Source organism: Podarcis filfolensis, assembly GCF_964270895.1.
Source record: "Podarcis filfolensis genome assembly, chromosome: 12".
Classification (NCBI taxonomy): Eukaryota; Metazoa; Chordata; class Lepidosauria; order Squamata; family Lacertidae; genus Podarcis; species Podarcis filfolensis.
Window position 1 is genome coordinate 48,307,898 of NC_139614.1, and position 26,772 is coordinate 48,334,669.

General features: G+C 43.3%; 2 protein-coding genes across 4 annotated transcripts in view; one reads left to right on the forward strand and one right to left on the reverse strand.

Moving 5' to 3' along the window:
* Positions 1-10,012, forward strand: part of WDR86 (WD repeat domain 86) — a 26,236-nt gene extending 16,224 nt beyond the window's left edge. For both annotated transcript variants that reach the window (XM_083579946.1, XM_083579947.1), the window contains exons 6-7: positions 1,668-9,031; positions 9,144-10,012. In XM_083579946.1, coding sequence (XP_083436072.1) covers positions 1,668-1,886 — 219 coding nt within the window. In that variant the 3' untranslated portion in view covers positions 1,887-9,031; positions 9,144-10,012. The remainder of the gene's footprint in view (positions 1-1,667; positions 9,032-9,143) is intronic.
* Positions 7,820-26,772, reverse strand: part of NUB1 (negative regulator of ubiquitin like proteins 1) — a 24,266-nt gene continuing 5,313 nt past the window's right edge. Inside the window, exons 4-17 of one of the 2 annotated variants that reach the window (XM_083579659.1) lie at positions 26,336-26,394; positions 25,654-25,724; positions 25,135-25,329; positions 23,545-23,633; positions 23,305-23,411; positions 21,886-22,072; positions 18,986-19,093; positions 18,618-18,770; positions 17,178-17,324; positions 16,483-16,575; positions 15,421-15,613; positions 12,655-12,696; positions 9,122-11,106; positions 7,820-9,013 (exon numbers count right to left, since the gene is read on the reverse strand). In XM_083579659.1, the coding sequence (XP_083435785.1) occupies positions 10,934-11,106; positions 12,655-12,696; positions 15,421-15,613; positions 16,483-16,575; positions 17,178-17,324; positions 18,618-18,770; positions 18,986-19,093; positions 21,886-22,072; positions 23,305-23,411; positions 23,545-23,633; positions 25,135-25,329; positions 25,654-25,724; positions 26,336-26,394 (1,617 nt within the window). In that variant the 3' untranslated portion in view covers positions 7,820-9,013; positions 9,122-10,933. The remainder of the gene's footprint in view (positions 9,014-9,121; positions 11,107-12,654; positions 12,697-15,420; positions 15,614-16,482; positions 16,576-17,177; positions 17,325-18,617; positions 18,771-18,985; positions 19,094-21,885; positions 22,073-23,304; positions 23,412-23,544; positions 23,634-25,134; positions 25,330-25,653; positions 25,725-26,335; positions 26,395-26,772) is intronic. The other variant, XM_083579660.1, reaches the window with a different exon arrangement.

Consider the following 26,772-nt stretch of genomic DNA (forward strand, 5'->3'; position numbering starts at 1 on the left):
TGAAGGCCCCAGGTTAAATCCTCAGCATCTCCAGGTAGGCTAGAAAAGAGCATTGAAAAGCCCCTTCCTGCTGGTCCAGACAAAGGCTCAGCCAGATGGAACAATGGACTGACATTGTTACCTATATTCATTGATTGTTGTGCAGTGATGGATGTGGATGATTCTTTAAAAAAAGGCTCTATTGCGGGGAAAAATTGTTTCCTTGCTCATAGAGTCACCCTATGAAGTTGATTTGCTTAGGCAGCTTTAAAATAAGTTCCAGACCCATCCATGGTCCCTGGGTCCTAAGTTAATTCACAATATCCAGCCAAATGTTGCTTAGGCAACCTGGGGATTCAAGCCAGCCCCCGTAGACTTCATACCTGGCTGCTTGCTGTAACCCCAGTCTGCAGGCTCTCAGTGAGCTAAGGCACATGCAAAAAAGCTCTTTCACCCATTCCTCCCCAGTAAACAGAAGTGGACTCTTTAGCAGAGCCCTCTCATAATTATGCACCCAACATGCCTGAGATGAAGGCCAAAAGCTTCCGTCAGAGTGAGCAGCGAGAGAGGCATTGGCTGTTCTCTTCTGTTATGCACTCACATTCGTGAGCCAAGATCGGCACATGGCAGTGAGCAGCTCCCTGGAAAAAAACAACGCTCTATTGCTCTTTTGTGCTGCATGGAGTGGGGTGAGTCAAGAGCCCTTTGTTTTTTGGATGGAGCCCGCAGGAAGTGGGAGCCGGGAGGTCAAGATAATGGTGCCTCTTCAGGTTTCGTTACATTTGAAACACTTTATTAAAAATTACTTAGGTGTTTAAGTATAAATAAAATGAGGATTGCATCTCCTGCCACTATCGGTTTGAAGCTGGGTTCACGCACTGGGTGTTGTGTCTGCTTCTGAGTGGTAGGCATGAGCAGGCCACCTCTGCCAGACTTGGTTCCTTCTGTGCTTGCCACACTTCCTTCTCCTCACGCTGGAGGCAGGGTGAGGGGGAATAAAGGAGTACTTCCCGTTTTCTTTGTGTGCTCCCTTTGGTTGCACATGAACAGGTCCTGCCTCTGACAAAACTGTGGGTGTCTTTTTACCTGTCACGTATCACAGATGTGGGGAACCTTTGGTGCTCCAGATGTTGCTGATCTACAACTCCCCTGAAAAGCATATTTGGGGAAGCAGTGTGAAGGTTGGGGTGTGTGTCAAATTTTGCCGAGGGCTAATCAAAAATGGCATTGAGGGCCACATATGGCCCTTGGGCCGCAAACTGAACCACCATACAGTCATACCTCGGGTTACAGACACGCCAAAACCCAGAAGTACCGGAACGGGTTACTTCCGGGTTTCAGGGGTCGTGCATGTGCAGAAGCACCGAATCGCAACCCACGCGTGCGCAGATGTGCCGCTGTGGGTTGTGAACGCTGTGGGTTGCGAACGTGCATCCTGCATGGGTCACGTTCGCATCCCGAGTGTCCACTGTACAATGAAATAATAAAGGAGGCGGTTGCTTTACACCTCTGTAACCAGCCTCCCCGCCCCCCCAATCTGGGATTGGACTCAGAAGGAAGGGAGAAAACCCCGCTCCACAAATGGGTTGTACAAAAAAAAGGAACAGAGAAGCTGCCTCTTTGCTTCTGTGTGCTGTGTTGTGACTATGGTTAAGCTGTCCTTTTAAAATACGGCACTTTTGTTCCAGATTCACAACGAATTACTGTACACGGCCTCCCACGACGGCACACTAAGGATCTGGGACATACGGCAGGTCAGCAAGCGGAGCAAGAGGCGCTGGAAGGAGAGGTCGATCCAGGGCAGGCGTTCTCAGAAGGGAAGCCTGTCTCGGCTCTTCAACAACAAAGTGGGCTGCATGGTGCACCAGGAAAACAGGGGGGAGCAGGAGGCCGTGGAGCTCGTGTGATGGCTGGGCTGGTGCGAGAGGACAGGAAGCACCCAGTCGACTACATAAGGGAACGCCTGAGCCAACTGACTTACCAAGCCAAATGCAGCCTGTAGCTCATTATACTGAGCAGGTCTATCAGGGGCTCAAATTCCATGTCCTGGCATTTCTGCCCACCTGCCATAATCAAGCACCTGGCTGGCCACAGCCTTGTATCCTGGGTGGGCTGCATTCAGCAAGGTGGGTCACAAGCTGTGTGGGCACGATCCTGGCCTGATGCTGATGAAATGGCAACAAAAAAGAAGCAGGGAGGTGAACTATGACAAATACCTATTTCATGATGATCTATCTATTCTCGTGAACATATAGAAATGCCTGTTTTGTTGGCCTACTGCAACACACATCATTTGTCGCCCAGAGAGATGTCTCATCCTGCACGCTGCAGGTGCAGATTTCTAAGCAACTGGGCCCACAGAGCCAGTACCACTAGGAGCAGCTCAGAAAGGGAGGGGGCAAGGAAGACTCAGGGGTGGAAGCTATAGCTTTAACAGGTCAGTCATAGAAGGTTGGGGAGCCTGATGTCATGTTTAGGTGGCGTGTCACAGAACAGGGGTATATGGTAACTCCCCCCCCCCATTTGCTTTGTGCCCAGACCTGGAAAGGTTTTTAATGGTACATGCAGGAAAAAGCAGTTGCCGTGCATTGGATGTGTACTTAATGCCTTGTTAACAACATATTCGCATTCCATAATTTAACACCAGGGGAAACTGCTTCTCTGGGTTTTGCAGCAGAGCCAGCTAAGCAGAGCACTGATTACTGATGTCTGTAATCCCTCGTTCTCCTCAGAGCAGTTTTGCAATTATTTGCAAATGAATCATGCTAAATGGATGGATAAGTTCATGAATGATGTGGCACTTTTACAACCTCCCCCCCTCCGCTCCCCATAGAGCATGATGCATATGCAAAGCATATTGCATCCAAGGTGGGATCACAGCCACCCACCAATCAGCACCTTGCACAGCTGCCTTTCCACTTGGGGAGCCAGCACATTTCCATATCTGCACTAGGCCATGGCTGTTTAGTGTGATGTGCAGAAATTGCCATTGTGGTGGGTTGTGAGCTTATGCAGGTGGCCCTTAAACAAGAGGTCGATCTACAGATGAGCATATTCAGCTCCAGGCCACAAAAAGCCTCACTTACTGATTTGTTTTTCAAACTTCCATTAAAAGCAAAAGGCTGGATTCTTAAAAGCAAAACTGGGTTTCAGGGCGAGAGGTTTCTGGCAACATTTGGGAACTGGAAAATGGCTGGGCTTGTCTTCACGAGGATATGGTTGGAGCAAATTGGTCTGGGTTCTATCAGGGTAAAATATGGAGTGTTTTTTGTAAGTGGGTAGGAGATACTTGTGATAATCTCCATGGGGACTGGTGATGGAATGAGGGTCTGACGTAAGCTCTTTCAGAAGTAAAGGTGTGTAGGTTCCTTGGTGGCAGAAGGAGCAGGGAGATAAATCTCCTGTCCTTCACTGGAGAGGAACCCTTGCAGCAAAGATGTGTGTGTGTGAATGTGTGGAATATGGGCCCAGCAGAGTGACTTGGAACCTGTCCTTGAGATGGGACATATGTGGAGTGGAAGCTGTGTGAGCTGCTTTTCTGTTCATGAAAGATAAAGGAAGTAGAGTCTAGCATGAGGCTTTGGAAGACCTCTGTTGCTTGTGTGGCTGAGTTTCTCCACCTGGGGAAGCAATCTCTTACCCTGGTTTTCTCTTTTCTCCCTCTGATGTTTGTTTAGATAACCACTGAGCCATAAATATGTAACTATGATGTTGTGGATTTTGTTGTAGCAGTGTTTAACTGAAACAAGTACTTTAATCACTTGTGTGTGGCTTTCTTTGTTGTGTAGCATACCGAGCCCGTGCCTGTGACAAAGTGGGAGGGAGGTAATAAAAACTGTCATAGAGATAACACTTAATGTGTTCTCTTTTTTTTGGACTGATTTTAATCACAGCAGGAGAAAGGCTTCCATATTCTACAGCACTGGCGTCAAATGAAAGTTTAATACAAGAAATATAACTGGCATGGGGGAGAAAAGGAAGGCAGTAATTTTGTAAGTGCTATACTGTATTCCTCTATCCCAGGGACCGGAAACCTCTGGCCTGTGGGCTAATCTTAGCCCACCAAGGCATCCAAGCTGGCCTATAAGACCATTTTCCTCTAACCATGCACACCTTCCCATCAGCTGACAACACTCATTATATCATCCGATGGACTTAAATCCTGCATTGGCTGCATGCGCCTGTTAACAGCAGGTAACAAACACATGCAGCCAAAGCAGCAGGAATTAACAACCCTGCTCATCAGCTATGTAGGGTTAAATCCTGCTCATTTTGGCAGCATTCCAGCCAAACCCTTTAATGTTTCAGGAAAGGTTTTGCATGGAATCCCCTGCAAAAGCAGAGGGGGAAATCCTTCCTTTTAGCAACGACTTGCAAGATGCTTTGAAACCCAACTTTGGGACTTCAAAGCACCTTGCACCTGATGTCATTGTGATGTGAGGTGGTTGACAGAAGGGCAGTCCCACCTTCTGTCAAATTTGGCCTACAAGGCTGATCCTATACCTCTAAACAGCAAGTTATATTGCTAGAAAGCCAACTCAAGAAGGCACTGCTGGTGGGTGGGTCATCAGGAATCACTGCTTTCCTCCCAAAGCCCATTCCTGGTGTAGTGACTTGAGAGAATGAGCTGTGAGGTTGCTGGTTCACATCTCTCCACCACAAATACACTACCTGGCCCTATTAGTTCAACCTCAGCCTCCTCATCTGCAATAACAACACTGGCCTACTTTACAGGTCTGGTGTAAGGATTACTGCAAATGTATGCAGTGTATGCATTGAAATGCTTTGAATGGTGCAAGCGCTATATAAATATGAAGTGTGTGTATATTTTATCTATCATCCTCTCTCTTCACTAGATTGAATTAAAAAAGACCCAATTGCTAGCTGACCAAAGCAGGTTGTGCATTCACCCATTGCCCCTACAGTGATCCCAACTGGTGTCCCCACTGCTACCATTCCCACCCCATAGTCCTAATCTGGTTCCCTCCAGCAGCTTTTCGTTTCAATAATAATAATAAAAAATCATACAATGCCAAAGCAGGTGACAAACCTTGCTTTCAGTTTGCCTTTAATGAAACAGCCATTTCCTCTAATAACAACTCAGGTGGGCAGTGCTGAGGGAAAACAGAGGAAGCCAAGAATGGAGGTAGCATCATGCTAAGGGGAAATCCCAGAGGTTGGCAAAAGTACAAAAAATACATACTGGTATATGAAATTTTTTTCTTATGCTGGTCTGTGACCATAATAAAGTTCATTCATTCAGAAGTGTAACTCATATATGGGGAAAAAACCAAGAGGCTAAATATCCCTAAGACATAAGTGAGAAGAAGGGGGGCATTTGGTATAAGTTGCACAAGAGCTCCCTTGCAGCTGATAGCTTCCTGGAGGGGAGGGCATGGGCCAATATTTTATTCTTAAATGACTGGATTACTTATTATTATTATTATTAGGTTGCAATCTTGATAGGGTTTGAGCAAGGATGAGCAGCAGAGTTAACTGGGCACAGGAGAAAAAGGGGCGGCAAGGGAGACTGTGGAGTAGTTCAATTGACTTCAATAGTACCAGTCCTACAGTGTCAGAGAGTTGGGGGGGGGGGAACGGCTTTTGAGGCTTCCAGCCAATTCTTCTGCCTGCTCGTTTGGGGTGGATGAATGCATCTTTTATTTGCCTTCCTGTTCCTGAGCGGATTACAACATTCTCACGCTTCTGCCAATTACTCTTGCTGTGCAAACTGCAAATACTTGCACAATTCTTTCCAGCTGGAGTGGCAGCTTTTGGGGTGCTTTCAGCATTCCAAGTAAAAGACGCAGGGCTAATGGCTTCTACACTAATTAGCTCTCCTAGTACTCATAAATGTGACAACTCTACGAATTTTCAAAACTTATTTTTAAAAAGGAAAGCCAAATGGCACACGGTAGGTGCTAATGGAAGGCTTCCTTACAAAAAGAAGCCGTTTGCGAGGTGTCTCCCCATTAACGTTTCAGTGGAAGACAGGAAGCTGCCTTACATGAGTCAGACCGGCGGTCCATCTAACTCAGTACTGTCTACACTGACTGGCAGCAGCTCTCCAGGGTTTCAGGAAAGGAGCGCTCCCAGCACTAGCTGGAGGTGCTATGGACCTTCTCCACATAACCTCTTTTGTAAAGTAGGGCAGTATTCTATCCATGTTATCATCATCCTCAAATGCCAGAAGCCCCCTGAAGGGCTCCTGTTCCCAGGTTGAATCCAGGCTGCTTGAGTTTGGCACATTTGTCCGGGTGGGTACTGAGCCCCACTGACCGAAGAGCCTGCATGGGCCTTGACTGCTTGCCTGCAAACATGGCAGCTTCTCCTGATCTCATTCCTAGTAATCCCCTCTCCTCACCACTGCCGTCTGCTTCTCCTGGGCCTTCTGGAATTGCTTCTTGCTCATACCCTTACTTATGATACCCTATGGTATAGTGTAATTGAACTAGCCCTGTATTCTTATATTATTTATTTTAAAATTTTCCCCATCGTTCAACATCCACGCACGTTAGCTTTGTTTAAACTTGCTTACACTTCTAGATGCTTGATTTGCTCAGGATGGTGTTTCAATTATAAACATGCAAGACAAAAGCCATTTAGACAATTTCCTGTTCCTCAATTTCAAGTTATGGCTTCCTGCAAAGTGCTCTGGGAAGTGTAGTTTGTATAAAGGGTGCTGAGAATTATAACTCTGTGGCAGATCATTACTCTCAGCACCCTTAACAAACTACACATCCCAGGATTATCTGGGAGACCATGGCTGTTACCAGTGAGATATGAGCGCTTTAAATGTATGGCATGGATGACAAATCTTTTTAGGTGCTCTGGAGCCAGGAGACTAAAGCTTGAACTCACGTTTGGGACACTGGATTCCACTATCCCTGAGGTCTCACCGCCTTCAATTACTGTTTGTCTCTTCCTCAGGCCGCCAGTCAAGAGGCCAAGCCTTGCTGGCACCTGCTGTCTATGCATAGGAAGTGTCAACAAGAACAAAGGAACTTGGGGACTTGTACATCTTGGGGGAAGATGTCACAGAGTGGCACACGTCTCTTTGTCTCTCAAACTACAACTTACCCTCAGTTTTCTGCTCATGTTAACAGGCTTGCATGCCTGGGTAAATCACGACCATTGAAATTGTTATTTCTCTAGCCAACCATCAGTAAATATTCCCAGGGCAGTTGACAAATTTATATATACAGTGGTACCTCCGGTTGCAGATGGGATCCGTTCCGGAGGTTGGGTCAGATCCCGAGGTTTCCGCAACATGAGGACTGCTTCTGCATATGCGTAGCAAAACCCGGTAAAATGCTTCCAGGTTTGCCGCGAGTGCATCCCGAAGTTTACATAACCAGAAGGTTACGTAAACGGAGATACGACTATTATATATATATATATACACACACCAATATAACACAATTAAAAACAAGCTGTAAAAAGCAAAAAGTGTCTTTACAACAGACACAGCAAGCAAGCAAGCACAGTTCACAGCCTGTACAGTGGTACCTCAGGTTAAATACGCTTCAGGTTACAGACTCCACTAACCCAGAAATATTACATCGGGTTAAGAACTTTGCTTCAGGATGAGAACAGAAATCGTGCAGCGGTGGCGCAGTGGCAGCTATTAGCTAAAGTGGTGCTTCAGGTTAAGAACAGTTTCAGGTTAAGAATGGACCTCCAGAATGAATTAAGTTCTTAACCTGAGGTACCACTGTATTTAAAACACAGTTAAGAAATCTAGCACCAAAAAGGCTACAGAAAAAGTGTCAGGAGCCCCACTTCCTCCACCACTATGGCTGGGCCTTTCAAGAATTCATAAAATGAATTAAGTCTCCAAGCAAGTGCAGATACTCTTTATTCTGTCTGTATGGCTGAAAGCATAACAGATAACCAGCGCATTGTCTTCCCATCAGAAAGTGCTAGTTAGGTGTAAGGACAATGACACTGGTAGGAGGAGCTGCTACATCCCCCCCTTATCTGAGAAGCAAATCTCATGTGCCTGATACTTGTCATCACCCAGATGACTGTGTTCAATCATAAAGTTACCACCCAAAGTGCATCAGGACATTTCAGAAAAACGAAACCTACCATTTTCTAGTCCTGTCCCTTGGAAAAGCGAAGTAAGGTACCTAATGTGTCCTTGCACACAATACATCCAGGTTCAAGATCGCCTTCTGATGATGACCAGCAGACTTGGTTTTTGGCTTTTGGGGTGTGCCTTGATGGGAGAATGATGCTCCGTGACCTGGCTGCCTGCCCCTGTCCTGACCAAGCCATTTTAATGGCAGCAACTTAAGTCCAGCACAGCCTTAAGGAGCATTATCTCCAGAACAGGAATCCTGCATTTCTGTCTCATATTAGTTAAAATACTGAATGAATCCCGGGTGACCTCTAGTGGCGAGACAGCAACTTATTTTTCAGTTTGGGAAGGTCTCTTCAAGGACCAAGGTTTTTATCCTGTGTCACAGGAGGAAAGGTTTGGGTGCAAGAACCATCACATCATAAAAATGGAAGTTACTACATCAGAGGCAATACTTGTAGTTCTTCATTAATACATAAAATGTGGGTGCCAATTAAGATCATGAAGCTTTTTTGCTATATAAACATGTTTGCTCTCCTGGTGACTCTTGAATCTGCCCCCAGGAGACCAAACTGCAGGAGACTTAAGGAGGCAGCGGCAGCCTCCTAGGTGAGAGACTAACATTTCAGAGCAATTTACTCTGAGATTTTTTTGTGGTCCAGGGATTCAGAAGCAGCTGGAACATCTGCGGGGAATAAACTTGTATACACATTTGCCTCTTACTAGTTTCTTTTGCCTATTTTATTGCATTTTAAATACATTGGAGGCTGCCTTCAGAACTAGGACTGCTAGGCAGGTTCAAAAATACTGTCTGCCATGTTTTTACCAACAATTCTTTATTGACTTCCCCTTGTTTATAGCTGAAAAAACTGGTGTATACATAAATGCACATGAGATTGTGTCTACATCACCACTACAACCAGTAGTTCCCTGTCTGGTTATCAAGAGGGCCTTAAGGTGAGGTCCACAGTCACACCACCAACTTGGCCTGGTGTGTGGTAACCAGGATGAATTCAGCAAACGCTAAAAAAAACACCATAAGTCTGGTGACATCACCACTCAATCCAATTTGCATTGGAAGGATAAAGGAGGGGAGTGATTTGTAAACCAGCAGTATATGAAATAATCACACCACATTGCCAACCCTGTCCAGATCGAAACCACCTCCTCCAGGCTCTCTATGGCTGCAGTTTGCAAGTTAATTTTCCAAGGTTTGCTAATCAGCCGTGAGCACAGTGCAGGATGATTTACTGAAGACACAAATTTAGCAGTTACGGGATATTGCAAAAACTGGAAAAGGTGTTTCTTTGCATGAGATCCCACAGAGCCAATGATGGCATGTGTCATCAGTACTGAACTGTATGGTTTAACTGGTTTAACACAGCATGGCACTTCTATTTTTAAGGCAAGAAAGCTTAAATTTTGGAACTACTGGACAAGCACAGCCTAGGCTAAAGACCACGTCACAGGTTGCGCGTAACACTAAGCCAAATTATGGCTTGGCAAAAATGAGCAAGTGTGCTGGTACCCAGAGCAAAAATCACAGCCCTTTCGCTCCTCCCCATGTCCTGCTGCTGCCATATTATCCAGAGCTAAGGCATGGTTTGGGCTTGGATGTTGTGTGTGAATCCAAGTTTGTGGTTTGTTCTGGATTAACCGCTAGTGGATTGTTTCAGGGAGACACACAAGTCTAGGTTCACCCACAGCGCTAAACCAAACCACGGCCTAGTGACCATGATATTCACTCTGAGTGCCTGGCATGCTTGCTCCTTCTTGCTAAGGCATGGTTTAGTTTAGTGCAAGCGAGGCCACACAATTTCCTTCTTGAACAGGGTTAAGCAAGGCAGCTCAGTAGAACCCACCAGGCCATTTCTAAAAGCTCTGCTTGCGGTATTTCTTTCATTTGCATTTTGACGACAAGGGGAAGAGGTCACAAAATGGCTGCAATTGGACCCCCTTGAAACAGTCTCTTAAACTGATGTGCTGCAACTAAAGTTCAAGCACATGTCTGGCTATCTGTATAGTATGAATATGCACACTTGCATCACTTTTCCAGGGAAAAGCATCAGCAGGGAAAAGCAACATGGGACATTGCCCAAGAGCCTCTTCCTTTAAAGATAATTAACTTCAGTGCCTACCACTTCCAAACGGGCAGTCCTCAGCTTTATGGGGAAACTGCAATAAATGTGATGGATGGGTGGGGTTTTTTTATTGGTTGTTACTGCATTATCAAAAAAAGGAGCTGTTTAAAGTCCATGCACAATAGATTTACAGCTGGCTCTAGAATACAGGATGGCCAGAAAAAGCTCTATAAGAACGGACAAAATCTATACACTTAGGTCTCTATTTCTGTGACCAGAAGATATTAGAGCTAGTCACAGTGGATACTATGTATGCACTGTCACAGTCAGATCATCTGCAGTTTTAAAAGAAATCTGGGTTTTGTGAATGTATGCAGAACTGATTTTATTTGCTCTACTAATTAAATAGATGAATTTCACACCAATATAATATATCGAAGCTCTCTATAAAAATATTTCTTCTGCAAATATTTTTGTTCTACAATTAATTGTATTCCTCTCCAGTGTCACTCTAGATTAATAGTACTACAGGTTTTACTCATGCCAGTGTTTGTTTTTTAAAAATATGCAACTGACTTAACTTAAGGCATTTGGCAAAAGGAGGGTCAGACATATTTGCAATCTAAGTATTAGAAGTCCACAGTCCTAATCTAGACTAAGTACATTACACTTAAAATTAGTCATGACCCACTGACTTCACTGTGACTTACATGCAACTAATTTTCCCCCTGGATCTAAACCCCACAAATGCTGGTTCATGTATGTGATACTGGAGTCTTTCAGAATTTGCCTACTGGGACTGCGTTTGCAGGTGCTGTATGTAAGAGAGGTATTCATTGATGACAAGCTCTTCCTCTTCCAGAGTTAGGTCCAGATAATCTTCTTCGTGCTCTGGGATGTCCTCTAAGATTTCATTGACAGCATCTACTTCCATGTCTTCATCAGTTGAAGCCCCAGAAGTGCCTGCAAAGAAGACAGGCATGTAGCACACACGACGGAAAAGTCTCTAATTCTCAAGTCTCAAAAGGCCCCTCACCATAACATTAGCTCTTCTGCAACAGTACTTTTCATCAACAATTTGATTTGGTGCTAGGCTTTATAGGAATCTCTCATCTAATCTGGTCAATAGTTGAGATGTACTGTTCAGACTTAAAATTTTCCAGATTCTATCAAGCACGGTATCAGTGGGGGATGAGAAGCAGGGATGATTTCCATAACGTCCAGACCCATAACTAGTTACTGACAACGGTATTGTGAACATTAACAGAACAAAAAGGGGGGAACCACCCCAAGATGCTAGTGACTTGACCCTATTCAAGTCATCACTGTGCAAGACTTTTTTATGGATAAAGAGCTAACATTTAAAGAAAAATATCATTTAGTGATTAGTTATGTCCATTAATTTCAATGGCCCTTCTCAGAGTAGAACCAGCATTGGCTACATGCAACCCATTATAAAATCCATGCATGAAGCAGAAGAAAAACGTTTGAAAGTAAGCTCTTTAGATTTCGAGCGTTCAAGCATAAACCAAATTCAGTGTAAGGACAGAAAGTGGTTAAAATACAAAAAGGAACCTAGGAAATTCTGACAAGTACAAACAAGTTTGTAAGAGCCTTTCACATACAAGCAAAAGGTTTAATGAACAAGAAGAGACAGCAGATAATTTCTCAGATCCCTCAGAGGATATAGACAACAGAAGCATAAGAACAGGGTATCATCAGAGTAAGAAGACTGAAGGAAGGAGATGGAGCTGAGCTAGTTCTTTATGTAAAAGCATCATCCTATACATGTCTATTCAGAATTAAGTCACAGTAGGACTTACTCCAAAGTGAGTGTGTATGGGATTGCAGTCTAAAGGAAGTGATCACTGCATGTATAAGTTCAGTTATTAAGACCAAAGCAAAGATTGTTAAAGCTTTGACAACACAATCCTGTGCATGCTTACTCAAAGGTCCACTGTGATCAGAGGGGCTTGCTTCTAGGAAAATGGGCATAGGATTTCAACCATAGGATCTTAAATAATCATTTTAGAAAAACCAACATGCCTTAAAATCTCTTAGTAAAATTATAGAACAGGCAGAGGAAAGATTTAGAGGAAATGCACTATACAAAATCCCTAAATTGATGGTAGAATGACTGGAAGTTTTAGTTTATTCAGGTTTATACTTGAAAAGGAGGAAATTACATTTTTTAAAACCACCATTAAGTAAAGAAAAGTGAATATACAGATTGGGGTTTCCCATGAAATTAATGGTAGATTATTAAAGAGAGCTGACTATCACTCAGTGCAGGAGGCAGAGGGTATATAACATATATATAAGCTCAGAGGAGGTTGAAAGTGTAGCTTTAAATGACACGACAACAGAGAATATAAGAAATAAAGAAGATTGTGAAGGCAGTGCTGCCCTGAAGATACAGTGGGGAATTTTAGGGCGCCATCTTTGCATTTAATTATAATGTTTCATCTCATTCCGACAAGCAATTAGTGATAATAGGAAGGCCGTTATTACCTTGAGTTTTTCCTCTTTCTTCTTTTCTCTTTTTCCTTTTCTCTTTTTTTAGACAAAAAATAAAAAAATGAGTAATTTCAAATGGATGAGCTTGAATGTAAGTGGGTTGAACAACCCATTAAAAATGACGACTCTCTTTTCTTTAGGGAGGAATTTGATCTAATTTTTACATAAGCAGCCCGCTCCCCCATGAAGAAAAAACAAAAGGTGGAGTAATTGGTATAACCAACTGTGTCCATTTCTCCATTAATGAATGCACAGAAGATGCAGAAAGGAGATGTAATATTTTAAGAGGTGCTTTAGATAAACTTTAAACATATGGGATAAGAATTTGGATAGATTCATTTTACAGGTGGCATTCTAGACAATGGGCAGCAGTCAAGGACTGTCTATCTTCAGAGAGGCATAAAGCAAGGCTCCCCTGTCATCTTTCGTATCTGATGTATTGATCAATGTTGTACCCTAGAGTCCACAGGATGACTTAGGGTGGAAGACACTTGGTTGGAGAGCCTGGGGTTCTCCCCTCCCCCCAAGAGCCTTAACCTTGTCACAGTTAAATGAGCTTTTTTTGAGATCTGGCAGTATATGAGTTTTGACAAGTCTGAGTAAACAAAGACACAACTGAAGTGGAAATTGCCCACCGATGTGAAGCTAAGTGGAAAGCCAAACATAGGGAGATATCTGGGGCACTTTTTCAAACGACAGAAAAAATAAATGGTCGAAAATAATACCCTCATATTCAAGGTGAAACAGCAAATGCTAGAGTGGTCAAAATTAAAAACATAACTCTGCTGGACAGGACAATGCTAAAAATGCACGTCTTGCCTGAGTTTTTCTTTCTTTCATAACTTGATAATAAAACTGGCCAAGGAAGAAAAGCTGGAATTGATTCAAGCAATTATAAACTACTTCGTTTGTACCTACCAAAATCCCTGGCATCAAAGCTGAGGTTTCGTAATGGAGATGGAGGGACAAGGGGATGGCATCACCAGACAGCAATGGTAATTAACATTAATGCATAGCCATATTAAGTTCTCTGGGTCAATGGTGGGAGTCCAGTCAGGATATATGCTATGATACTGGATAGCTAAGACTAGAAATCCACCTGAAAGAATGGGATGTTCCTAGTCTATATATACACATGAAAAAACATCTATCTATACATAGCCTAAGTAGTACAAAGATGTTGTTAGGGAACAAGTGGGCATCAGAGTCCTCTCCAATAACTTCAGTGATCTTCTATAAAGATATTAAGGTGGCAAAAGAAGTCTCCGACTTTATGACCTAGGAAGGGGCCAGAAGGACCTGCCTCTGCAATATATTCATGATAGGAAGATTTATGACATGCACTGAAGTTCAGGAAACTATGCAAACCCATCCACCACCGTAGTTTCAAGACTTTCAAATTTGGAACTTGCTCAAAGAAGTTCAGAGAGCACATCAGAGTACTCCCTTATTCTTTTATTAAAAAAATGTTTAGTATCTCTCAAACTGTCTGCAGCTAACTCACCACTTTTACTATCTCTCCTGAAAATAGTAAAATGATTTATGAGGAAGTGAATAATGTAAAATGATTTATGGGGAAGTGAATAATAATAATAATAATAATAATAATAATAATAATAATAATAATTTAAAAAAAAGATTGGTTGCTTATGACCATATAACATATTCAATAATTACCATTTACCAATGCATAGTGTAGAAAAGCACATAATGCTTATGACAAAACTATTAGCCATTATGGATATACAGACAGGTCAGGATGATGCAGTGTCTCAGCAGCCTAAGAAATGATGGGCAGCGTTAGCGATGCTTAGAACAACAAATCTCCCATCAGGAAATACTGTCAATATTTAAGAGTGCTGTGCTGTTTTTAAAGTTTTTAATATTTATATTTAGGATTTTTTACATTGTTTTAATTACTTTTTAACTTATTTTTTATCTGTTTTAGCTTTCTGTGTTTAATCTGTGCTTGTTTAATTTTTGGAAGCATCCTTAAGACTTGGTTCTGGTGGAAAGGTGGGGTATTAAAAATAAATAAATAAATAATAAAATAAAATAAAAAGTAAATAATGCTGTCAGAGTAATTGCAGCAATTAAATGTAGTTGAGGTTAGGTTGTTGTTTTTTTACTGGATATATCTTATTTGCGAGTCACAGAATTGTCGTGTTGAAAGGGACCATGAGGATCATCTAGTCTGCCCCCCTGCAATATAGAAACATTTTGCCCACTGTGGGTCTTGAACCCATGTTCTGAGATTAAGAGTCTCATGTTCTACCAACTGAGCTATCCTACTTAAATGAAAACAAAACAAACAAACAAACCTATCAGCTGCGCAATAACACTAAGACTAAATCAAAGGCCTCCAGTGCATACTATCAGAAATACTTCTGTAAAGCTGTCTTGTCAGTTTTACAGCGTCAAGCCATCAGGCGGCTACTTGGTAGCTGCACAGCCAATATGGAGAACTAAGCAATTTGAGAAATGGGGAACAGTTCCCACATGCATCGTGTGATAAGAACTCACAGCTGAATGTGTGAATCGCCTTGACTTTATAGTGCATTGTCTGACTTAACATTCTCCTTGCTGCTACAGTCCAAACACGTGTGAAGCTGCCCATGGACAAGAAAATTTCCCAGTATTTCTGTGCTCCATCTTCCTTGTCTCAACCAGCACTATTTATGCGACATAATTCCCTCTTCTCTCTTGGTTTCATCACCCCCAGAGTATCTCGCCCACCCACCCTGGAGCAAGCCCCTTTACCTGCAGAGTCCGTAGGAGAGTCTTTTGACGAACTGGATTCATCTGAGGGAGTGATGCTATCTGAAGGGGTCTGTAATTCAGCAGGGAGAGATCCCCCATAATGAGCAAGCGTTTGCACAGCCAGCTGAATGTTGCCTTTAAACACTTTCAGAGCTTGCTCTGCTGCTTCAGGAGTAAAGCCCATATACACCAACTAGGCAAGAAAAGGACAAGGAAGATATACACGTCACCAGCCACTGGACCCTTCCTCCAAGGAGGGCAACATAGCATTTTCATGTCAAAACAGCTTGATAAGCTAGGTTAAAGGTAAAGGGACCCCTGACCATTAGGTCCAGTCGTGGCCGACTCTGGGGTTGCGGTGCTCATCTCGCTTTATTGGCCAAGGGAGCCAGCATACAGCTTCCGGGTCATGTGGCCAGCATGACTAAGCCACTTCTGGCAAACCTGAGCAGCGCACGGAAACGCCGTTTACCTTCCTACCGAAGCGGTACCTATTTATCTACTTGCACTTTGACGTGCTTTCGAACTGCTAGGTTGGCAGGAGCAGGGACTGAGCAACGGGAGCTCACCCCGTCATGGGAATTTGAACCGCCGACCTTCTGATCGGCAAGTCCTAGGATCTGTGGTTTAACCCACAGCGCCACCCACGTCCCATGATAAGCTAGGTTACGGTAACACAAAAAGACCCAAGATTTAGACCCAAGTCATGACTAACTTAAGCATCACTGATTTCAATAAATCTCACTCTAAGAATGACTTTAATTTGGGTTCCACCAAGAGAGAACAGTTGCCTAAGGCTACCACTGCATGGCTGAATGGGAGTTTGAAGTGCACGTCCCATATACAAACTCCACGCTCTCAGCTCTTGTTCCACGATGCAAGAGGTATGGGTTTGGGGAAAATGCACCACAAATATACCTAGGGTCTACTAATTGGCTTTGCTGAAGTAAACAGTAGCTTGCAATGAACTGTAACTGGACCTTAGAAGGAGAACAAGGCCTGATAACCCTAAAAGTCACTGGATTTCTTTTTCTTAAATGTAAGCTCATTCTCTGGACTTACTTGATCAATACTTTCCTGGGGAACTTGAAACTGGTTCCTGGGCACCGGATCGTCATCATCTGACAGGAGTAGGTGAGGGTTTTCAAGCATAATCTAGAGCAGACAACAAACATTGAGTATATATACTGAACAAATTTATGCCTCCCCAGTTCACACAAAAGTTAGCGTGTCCCAAAAAAAAAATTGGAGGGTGGGGTGGGATACTATATGCACCCCAGACTATCCTCCATCTCGTTTTGGGTGCCACTGACCACCCACAATCTAGGATTCCTAAAGAGTAGCCACAAAGACAGCCATTATTTCTTGCTTTAATGGCCACCCTTTCCATTTTCTAGGGGGAAAACAACAGGCATTGGATCATCAAATGGAGCTTGACACCCCCTCTTCCTTATTTACTCAGTGAACTTGTTTGCGGCTGAAATCCATTTGTTTCATTTCGCGGATCCAGGCACAGGGAGGCTTGGTAAGAAATTCCTAGAATCAAGAGTGTTGTCCAGGTCCAATGAACATGTCCAAGACTCTACATATCAGTGCACAGTGAAACCTGATTCGCCAGGTTGGGATTTAATGTTAGGGTCCGTAAAAGTGAAGAAGGCCAGAGAAACTATAAAGCCAACAGAATTTCTTTTTATATACTTCAACTGAATGTGGGATTTTTCTTTTGCAGTTTAATAAAAGTTTGGAAAAGCATTTACCTTAACCGCTAGTTCAAGGTCTCCTTTTGCATTATGAAGAGCTTCTCTAGCAGTTCGCTCTGAATAGCCCATACTCTTCAAGGAGTTAATGTCCTCCAATCGCTTTCTTCTTTTAGCTCTCTCCTCTCTTCTTATTTGAGCTTTTTCCTGTACAAGTGGTGGTTGGGGGGGGCGGGGTTGGAGAGAGAAAGCTATTTATTATATAAGCAAGCTACATACCCACACACACTCCTGACGGATATTTTCTGTGTTGTAAAGATTTATCCTTTGACTCAGATGCATTTCTTCCCAATACAACTGTTTCTTGCTGGTGTCCTTACAGTGGACCTGATGAAAGTGGCAGTCATCAAACCACTTGGTGCAATAGTTCTCAAGGAAGTGATACAGGGAATGCACAGAAAGTCTACAATACATTCTGTACTCCAGCGGGTGCAGAATGCTGCAGCGAGGCTCCTCACAGGGTCTCTGCCATGGAAGCCTATTCACCCAGTGCTTTTCCAGCTGCATTGGCTCCTGGTGGAGTACAGGGTCAGATTTAAGGTGCTGGTTTTGACTTTTAAGGCCCTTCACGGCCTAGGACCCTCGTACCTACAGGACCGCCTCTCCTGGTATGCCCCACGGAGGACCTTAAGGTCCATATATAGCAACACCCTAGAGGTCCCGGGCCCTAAGGAAGTTAGATTAGCCTCAACCCGAGCCAGGGCCTTCTCAACACTGGCTCCGGCCTGGTGGAATGCTCTGTCTCTTGAGACCAGGGCCCTGCAGGATCTGATCTCTTTCCGCAGGGCCTGTAAGACAGAGTTGTTCCACCTGGCCTTTGGCTCAGAATCAGTTCGATTCCCTCCCCCCCCCCTTTCTTTTTCCTTCTCCTCCTATGAAGAGATTGCTCCCTAATTGTTTCTAATGTTGTATCTTAATCTTTTAAATTGTATTTTAATCAACTTGTTTTTATTATTGGTTGTTAGCCGCCCTGAGCCCGGTCTTGGCTGGGGAGGGCGGGGTATAAATAAAAAATTATTATTATTATTATTATTATTATTATTATTATTATTATTATTATTACAATCAAAAGGGTTTGTGCAGCACAGACTTTGGACAAGTTTCTTTTTTCACCTCTCTCAGAGGTTTCTACCAAAGGATGTTCAAATTGTTCATTAAATTCAGAAGTTCAGAAGCTGTTCAGAAATTCAGCCCATGACCTTTTTAAATGGGAAAAGCAACATGTAAGTGAGTACAGCTCTGCCTCTTTAATGGTTGGATCCACCCATTCGGTCATTATGCGGAAACCTCTCTGAGGTGTCTTCAGTGGTTTGTCATGCAGCAACACACACACACACACAAACAAAATGCTGGTGGTATCTAGCTTTTCCTCATGTTTCCCCACTTGCTGCACCACAGTAATATAAAACAGACCCTTATGGTACCACCCTGGCACTGTACCTCTCTCCTGTTGGAAATGTGGCTGGCAGCGTGGTCCACATTCCCATCGCAAGCTCGGAGACCCAGGCGGGCTTCCTGAGCAGAGAATCCCAGTAGTAACAAGCTATTTATCTTGTCAGGATCGATGCACAACTCTTTAAACAAGTCATGTGCCTGCGTAGAAAAAGAAGGGGGAAAGGAATAATGCACTTCCGCTCAAGGGAATGAATAAAATATGAAGAAAACTGTTTTTCTGCTTACAGGCTATTTGGGAAAAATAACATTGGGAACCTGATGCTTCACGGCTGTGTTCAAAGGGGCCTCCTTCCAGGCAACTGCACAGGCTTAGGGAGGGATTATTAAGCCTGACACTAAACACAGAAACTTACCCTTTGAAGATTTTCACCAGCCTCCCGCTCTCTGCCATTATGATAATGGCTTATTCCTTGAAGCAAGTACAGCCTTAGAAACAAAGCCTTCTCTCTCCCAGAGCTTCCCTAAAGAAAAGCAAGCGTTTATAAATGGGTAAACTTAAAAGTACAATTTAACAAAAACATAGTTTATGGGTCTTCTGTTTATTTACTGAAAGTCATGTAAGTTTACAAAAAACGTATGCGAGAAAAATAGGACCCCACAACCACAAGGTACAAAAAAATGGTTTGTATATGGAACAACATACAAACTTGACACTACACTTTATCTCTTGGAATTTGGGAAACTGAAACAAGAACACTTGAGTTCTCTACAAAGAATCCCATGAAAGGGACTGGTTAAAGATCAGCTTGAATACAGGTAAGTAACCTGTAATATCAAATAAGAGGTTGGGATCTGAAAACCTGATATGCAACCAATAATCTAGAAAAGGTTTAATGTGAAATTCAATCAATGAATAATGAGGAGATTCCTAACAATAAGAAGCACCTATACATTTTTGTTTTTGTTTTCTCAGTCATTTGCTGTATGTGGGTTAGCCACCCAAAAGGCTTTGAAAGGGGAGAAAATATGCCCAACCTTTTGGGCCTAGGGACGTCTGGGAATCTCAAAAACTGTCATGGGCACCCACCACAAAATACCTATTTCACAGAAGAAAAACTGGCGATGCTCAGGTACCTGCTCAGACACCTAGAATCATAGAATCATAGAGTTGGAAGAGACCACAAGGGCCATCGAGTCCAACCCCCTGCCAAGCAGGAAACACCATCAGAGCACTCCTGACATATGGTTGTCAAGCCTCTGCTTAAAGACCTCCAAAGAAGGAGACTCCACCACACTCCTTGGCAGCAAATTCCATTGTCGAACAGCTCTTACTGTCAGGAAGTTCTTCCTAATGTTTAGGTGGAATCTTCTTTCTTGTAGTTTGGATCCATTGCTCTGTGTCCGCTTCTCTGGAGCAGCAGAAAACAACCTTTCTCCCTCCTCTATGTGACATCCTTTTATATATTTGAACATGGCTATCATATTACCCCTTAACCTCCTCTTCTCCAGGCTAAACATGCCCAGCTCCCTTAGCCGTTCCTCATAAGGTATCGTTTCCAGGCCTTTGACCATTTTGGTTGCCCTCCTCTGGACACGTTCCAGTTTGTCAGTGTCCTTCTTGAACTGTGGTGCCCAGAACTGGACACAGTACTCCAGGTAAGGTCTGACCAGAGCAGAATACAGTGGCACTATTACTTCCCTTGATCTAGATGCTATACTCCTATTGATGCGGCCCAGAATTGCATTGGCTTTTTTAGCTGCTGCGTCACACTGTTGGCTCATGTCAAGTTTGTGGTCAACCAAGACTCCTAGATCCTTTTCACATGTACTGCTCTCAAGCCAGGTGTCACCCATCTTGTATTTGTGCCTCTCATTTTTTTTGCCCAAGTGCAATACTTTACATTTCTCCCTGTTAAAATTCATCTTGTTTGTTTTGGCCCAGTTCTCTAATCTGTCAAGGTCGTTTTGAAGTGTGCTCCTGTCCTCTGGGGTGTTAGCCACCCCTCCCAGTTTGGTGTCATCTGCAAATTTGATCAGGATGCCCTTGAGTCCATCATCCAAGTCGTTGATAAAGATGTTGAATAAGACCGGGCCCAAGACAGAACCTACACCTTGCAAAAGAACAGATAAAACACAGACAAGAAAGCAAGACCCCCTCCATAAAAAACAGGTCCCTGTTCAAACAAGCAGCTCCACTCAAAAGCAAAACAAGCCCCATACACCTCAATTTAGAAATTAGGAGGGGAATGGGTCCTTAATGAGACTGATGTGTATGAGGGCACTGTGGTGCCGATGGATGCTGCGTTGGGAGCCCAGCCTTAGGGCCTAGTTTATTTTGGATCTGTAATGCTGCTTTGTGAAGAACCATCAGGCTGGACAAGCCCCACCAAAACAAATGGAAACTTTGCAAGAGCCGCCTGGTGCTTGCTCAGCTCCCTTTCACTTCAATGGGCACAGCCGGAATGCTCCTGCTAAACGCTTCTGTGTTTCGCTTAATCTTTAGAAGCACCTTCCCACCGGATTACACAGGGATCAGATTTCATTACTTTTGTTAACATTAATTGGAATAGTAGGGCTGAATGACTGCTCTGAGTTGGAGGATTATTCCTTTTCTTCGCTTGTCGTGCAAATTCAAGATACGGAACCTCAAGGGACAGATAACTGGAGGGTATGAAAGGAGCTACAGAACGTGAGGCCATTTGTATGCAACAACAGAATTTCAGAAGTCCGCAATCTTCACTCAGTATAGTTTGTACAGTCCTTTCAGGCTTTCTAACCAGATTGGTAAAACAGAGGCCCTAGGACTGTTGCTCTTTGAGAGGGGCCCACAGATATCCACACCATGGTATCCTTAGCAAGAGTGTTAACAGCATAACTGGGTTTTCTGCTTGAATTTGTCAAGGATTGAGAACATGCAACCCTCCTGAGTTGCTACAATTTCCACTATCCCTGACCGCTGCCCTAGCCTTTGCAGAAGTTTAAGTGCAATTCTCAGAGTTACTCCTGTGTTCCATGATGTGCAAAAAATGCAATGTCAGAAGAACAACATTCGGAAGGAAGACACATAACAGGTGATCTTACAGAATCAGTCCTGGATTCAATGCATCTTTTGTGAATGCGCTTCCTTTCTGAGATTTTGTATTCACGCCTTTAGTTCCCAAGAACACACTCCTTCCTTGGGAAAAGCAAGAAGCAAGTCCTGAGTACCGAAGGCAACCAGCTCTAGTGGGAAAGTTCATATTTCCAAAACACAATTTTCATGGGCAAGTGAATTAAACCCTAACACAACCGCACACCATCCTCTTTAGCCTACTTTTATAGTGACCAGTCTTTCATGGTTCTCTCCGTAACACTTCCTGAAACAATCATGAGCTGCAAGGAGCTTTTTCTCAGCATCATCAAGGCAATCCAGCTGACCCAAGTGGAAGTAGCACCAGACGATGTCCAGCTGCAACACTGCATAATTATCAACAGTGTTCAGGAGGTCTGAACCACATTCACTGAAAAACAACAAGAAAATGATTGATTCCAAAGAGGCTAAGCCACTGATAGAATTTACATGAACATAAAATGTGCAGTGCTGCAAAATACACATTATTTTCCTTAAAAGTCTGGTGCAATAGTGTAGCACAGTGGACAAGGGTACAGTTCTTGACAGAAACTCCATTGGACTAGGGGCTGTAGGAAAGGTGGTAGCAGCCAGCAGGGGCCTTCCTATCTTAGAAGCAACGCACCCCACCTCGCATAGGCCTTCTACTGGTGCTAACAGAAGGCAGTTTCCAAGCCCAATTGCTGTGGGAATTTTTCTTAACAGTGCAGCTAGGGAGGGAAGGGTTAACCCTCCCAGAAACAGTCTCCGTGAAGATTACCCCCACAAAGCAATTTGGCATGAAGAAGAATTTTTGAGGGTATGGCTGCACCCCTTCTTTTTTTGGCCCCTCCTACTGCCAGCATGCAATTCCTGGATGACTGGTTCTGCACCCCTGGGCAATAGGATTCAGAGAACACACCAATGTATCAGCACAGAAATGCCAGATACATGGCCGCCACTATGAGAAAGACGGCAAAGGAAGAACCAAAATGAGCCTGGGTTTATTTATAGGCATTCGAAGCACACCCTTAATCATGCAGTCCCAGGGTGGACTACATATAGATGAGTACAATTTAACCATGTAATATCTTCCATCGCCTAATGACTTGTGCAAAAAATGTTGTGGGTGGCACAGAGAAAGATTATGATGATGATTAATTTCTGCTAGATCCTATCATTCAGTGTGTGTAAATATAGTGGCATTTTGGGTGCGGAGCTCTTTCCAGAAGGGCTGTCTCACGTCTTTCAGGAGCTGCATGCTTGCTGCTTCTGCGATCCACGAGTTGGGGCACCCACTGCGACATGCTGTTGGGTGTTGTGCATGTTGATAGGGCATGGTGTTCTCATGGCTTCACCCCAGACTGGCTGACATGGTTCCTTTCGTTTCTGAGTGGTGTGCAGCATTGATTCAGCTATATCCAATTTGTGGGCAGGGGTGGTGTTGCTAAGGGCAGTGGAAATGTGGCTGGAGTTTTTGCTGATTTTTAAAAAATTTCTGACAAACCCTCCTTTCTTTCCCATGTGGGGCATGTCCTGGTTGTAGCAACGATACACTGCCAGTTCTTTTTAAAAGCACATTATGGGATTGCTCTGTAAAGAACCATATCCAAAGTTCTTTTAAAAGTACCAAGAGGTTCTTACCAGAAATGTTTATCTGCATCCAACAGGAACGGCAGCGCCATAGCATATTCTTTTTTCTTCAGCAATGCTCTGCCCTTTTCATGATAGCCCATGGCTAAGAAAAGAGCCTGTGGGGGTGGAGGGAAAAGCATTTTACTAACACTAAACCTTAGTGCAAACTGCAATTAAAAGCAAGCCTTTCCTGTTCTTCGGGGAAACGAACAGAACAGAATGAACAACTTATTCACAGCATACACTCACTTTTTTTGCTTGTGGTGGAATCTTGATCGTTCTTCCAGTTTGGTTTGCTATGTCCAGGTAGGGTGCTCTATCGGGATCCATGGAATCCTCTGAAACAGATCAGACAGAAAATGAGGAAATATGTGTCTTTGCAGGATTAGCTCTGGGTCCTTTAAATTCCAATAATGTATAGACCAAGACACTGTTTCTCAATATTGCATCTGTAAAATACAATGCCTGCTTCACTGGATTGTTCTCATTCTGTATACAACACATCTGTACTAGTTTTTGGATAAATCAATTGCCACGAGAAATAATTGATTATTGTGTTGCATCTTTATTTATTTTTAAAGTAGGCATTTTGTGGTTCCTGAATGAGGTTCTTAATAATACACAACTCTGTCCAAAAGAAATTGAGGTCTTTTTCCTGCCCTGTGGAACGACCTCCCATCAGATGTCAAGGAAATAAACAACTACCTGACTTTTAGAAAACATCTGAAGGCAACCCTGTTTAAAGAAATTTTTAATGTTTGATGCATTTATCGTGTTTTTAATATTCTATTGGGAGTTCCCCAGAGTGGATGGGGAAACCCAGCCAGATGGGCGGGGTATAAATATTATTATTATTATTATTATTATTATTATTATTATTATTATTTAGCATTACATGCAAACCAGGTGTCTCACACCCATGACAGTGACAAACTCCTAGCTGGAGTAACACACATATAACCATTCAGTTGCGTGGACCATTCTGGATTTTAGAACCATGACCCAAGAAACGTGGTATCCTTGTGGAGCACCTGTCGAAGTTAGGAGTGGGTGACCCATGGGGTGGGATATAATGCTTTGGCCTTCTGGCCAAAAAGGTCCCTCTTCTCTGCTGTAAGCGAACAAAACACCCACAAACTGCCTTGTCAGGGAACTGCCATCGGCGCAGAGGCGAGAGATAGAGGGGAAATTGGGTGACAGGGAGCCTCCGAAAATCTTGCGAAGCAGTTCCTCTTCCGGCGAGGAGGAAACCCCCACCTCCAGTGGAGAAGAGGTGCAAGAACCAGAGGATGCTAGAAAGAGCCTTAACACCGCACCTGAGCAAGCCGGAGAGGAGGGAAGCACACCCCTGCCTTCACCCATCATGCGCAGTTGCTTGAAATACAGGGAGGGGCAGAAAAGGCTGGGGGTGACAAAACTTTTATGTTGGGGGAGGTACAAGAACAGTGCACTCCCGGATTCTGCTAGCGATTGAGCCAGACATGAACTTATGACGCTCTGCACTGTAAACAGTTTGCACCAAAATAAAGCCTGTAAAAGACAGGTCGGAGTCCTGCCTGGTTACTCTCGAGCAACCACAACAGCATCTGACATGCCTGAAGCATGAAGGAAGGGCAAGGCTGATGGGTGTTCCAGGACTGCAGTTGCTGGTATGTCTGTTGAGGGAAAAGCAGATCTGGGCTTACACTGTGAGAGAAAAACCAGCAGTGACTCTTTAAGAACGACATGCATCTTCACACTATTTGCAAAGCAGGACAATGCCCTTTCCATTTCATTCTTCTTCTTTAAATGGAATTTTAATCTGTACTGCTAATGACGGGATTTACAAGAGCTCCTTACCTCGCTCTGCAAGTATTTCTAAGCCTTTTTTTGTCCTTTGCATCCTTTTGTTCATTTCTTTCTTCTTCACAGCCTCTTCCTCCTGTTGCATTTCCTCACTGCGGACTTTCTTCCTGGTTTCTTCTTCCGACAGTTTCAGCTCAAGCACCATGACCTTGACATTGTGCGTCACACCTTGCTCTTCTAGAGTCTTTCCTGTAAAATGGAGGCAAGTTTAATGCATCCAAGTCAGCTGGAGGAATATGGGATTAAAAGTTTTTTAAACGTACGGCTTAAAAGAAACAAAAAAAAAGGGACAACTTCAATTAAAATTCTGTACAACACTTTATAGTAAATACAGGCATCTCCCCATTTGCACGAGGGTTGCGTTCCAGGTCAGTGTGCATGTCAGCAGTCACACATAAGCCTGCTCCACCCTCTGCCGTCTTCTGGGGCCGAAAGCAGTGTGTGTGTTGGCGGTTGCATGTCAATCATATGCGCACAAAATGGTCGCCATATTTGAAACGATAAGATACATACCCAGGTCAAGCTGCTTCTTATTTATAATTATTTTGATGCAATTTTCTTCCAATCCATATGCTTGTGCTATTCTGTGAAGCAGAGCAATAGATATTAAATGCTATTCAGTTTTAACAGGGTATTAGTCTTTTTTGTTTACTTCTAACTTGTTTTTCTGGAGGGGGGGGAATACTGAAATATTTTATTTTTTTCTGAATAATGAGGGTTTCTCCCCCCCCCCCACATTTTTACTACACAGTCAGGAAGTTGACTTTTGCTACAACAGGCAGAAAAAAAACATTAAGTGGTCCACCAAGACCCTTAGCAGTTTTCAAGTGGTCCATCGGGATGGGGGGAGTTTGAGAACCACTGCTATAGACCAAGAACCACACAGAAGCAAAAGGCTTCGTCAGTCCCGTTCTTGTTTCAACTGATAATCACACAGGGCTATAACCCCACAAGTAAATCCCAATGAATTCACAGACTTACTTTTGAAAAAATATGCACAAAATCCACCTGCACCTTTTGATACAAATATTTGCAAAATATGCCAAATGCGCCATTACTGTATTCAGTTTAGGAGACATTACTAAGTTAATTGTCAAATACGAATACACCAGACCCAGATTATATGGTATAAAAAGAACTATATAAAAGGGGGGCAGGGAGGAAAACCTCAAAAAGGCAAATGGTAATTACTTACTGAGATCTGAGCTCCTTGCCTGTGATGACCAATTTTGTCTCTAGCACATTTTTTCTTGCCTGCAGAGATATAAATGCCAAGTTAAAGCGAACTGTGTGGTTCCTTCCAAGGAGACTTACAAAATTCAACAAATCCAAATTTCTTTCCAGAATTGAGAGTTTTTATTCTAAACAATGGTTTATGTTAGGGCTATTTGACCCCAATGTCACATCTGTAAATTGCTTTTTAAAAGCACTGGAGGACCAAGCAAGACACTCAACACTTTATCCTTTCCAACTGTGAAGTTCCATGCGATGAAGCCTTAAGGTAAAACGAAAGGAGTCCAATCACTGAATATTAGAATTGTGCAGTTGGAAATTATTCTGAGAATCATCTAATCCAGCCCCCTGCAATACAGGAATATGCAACTATCCCATATGGGGATCGAACCTGAGACC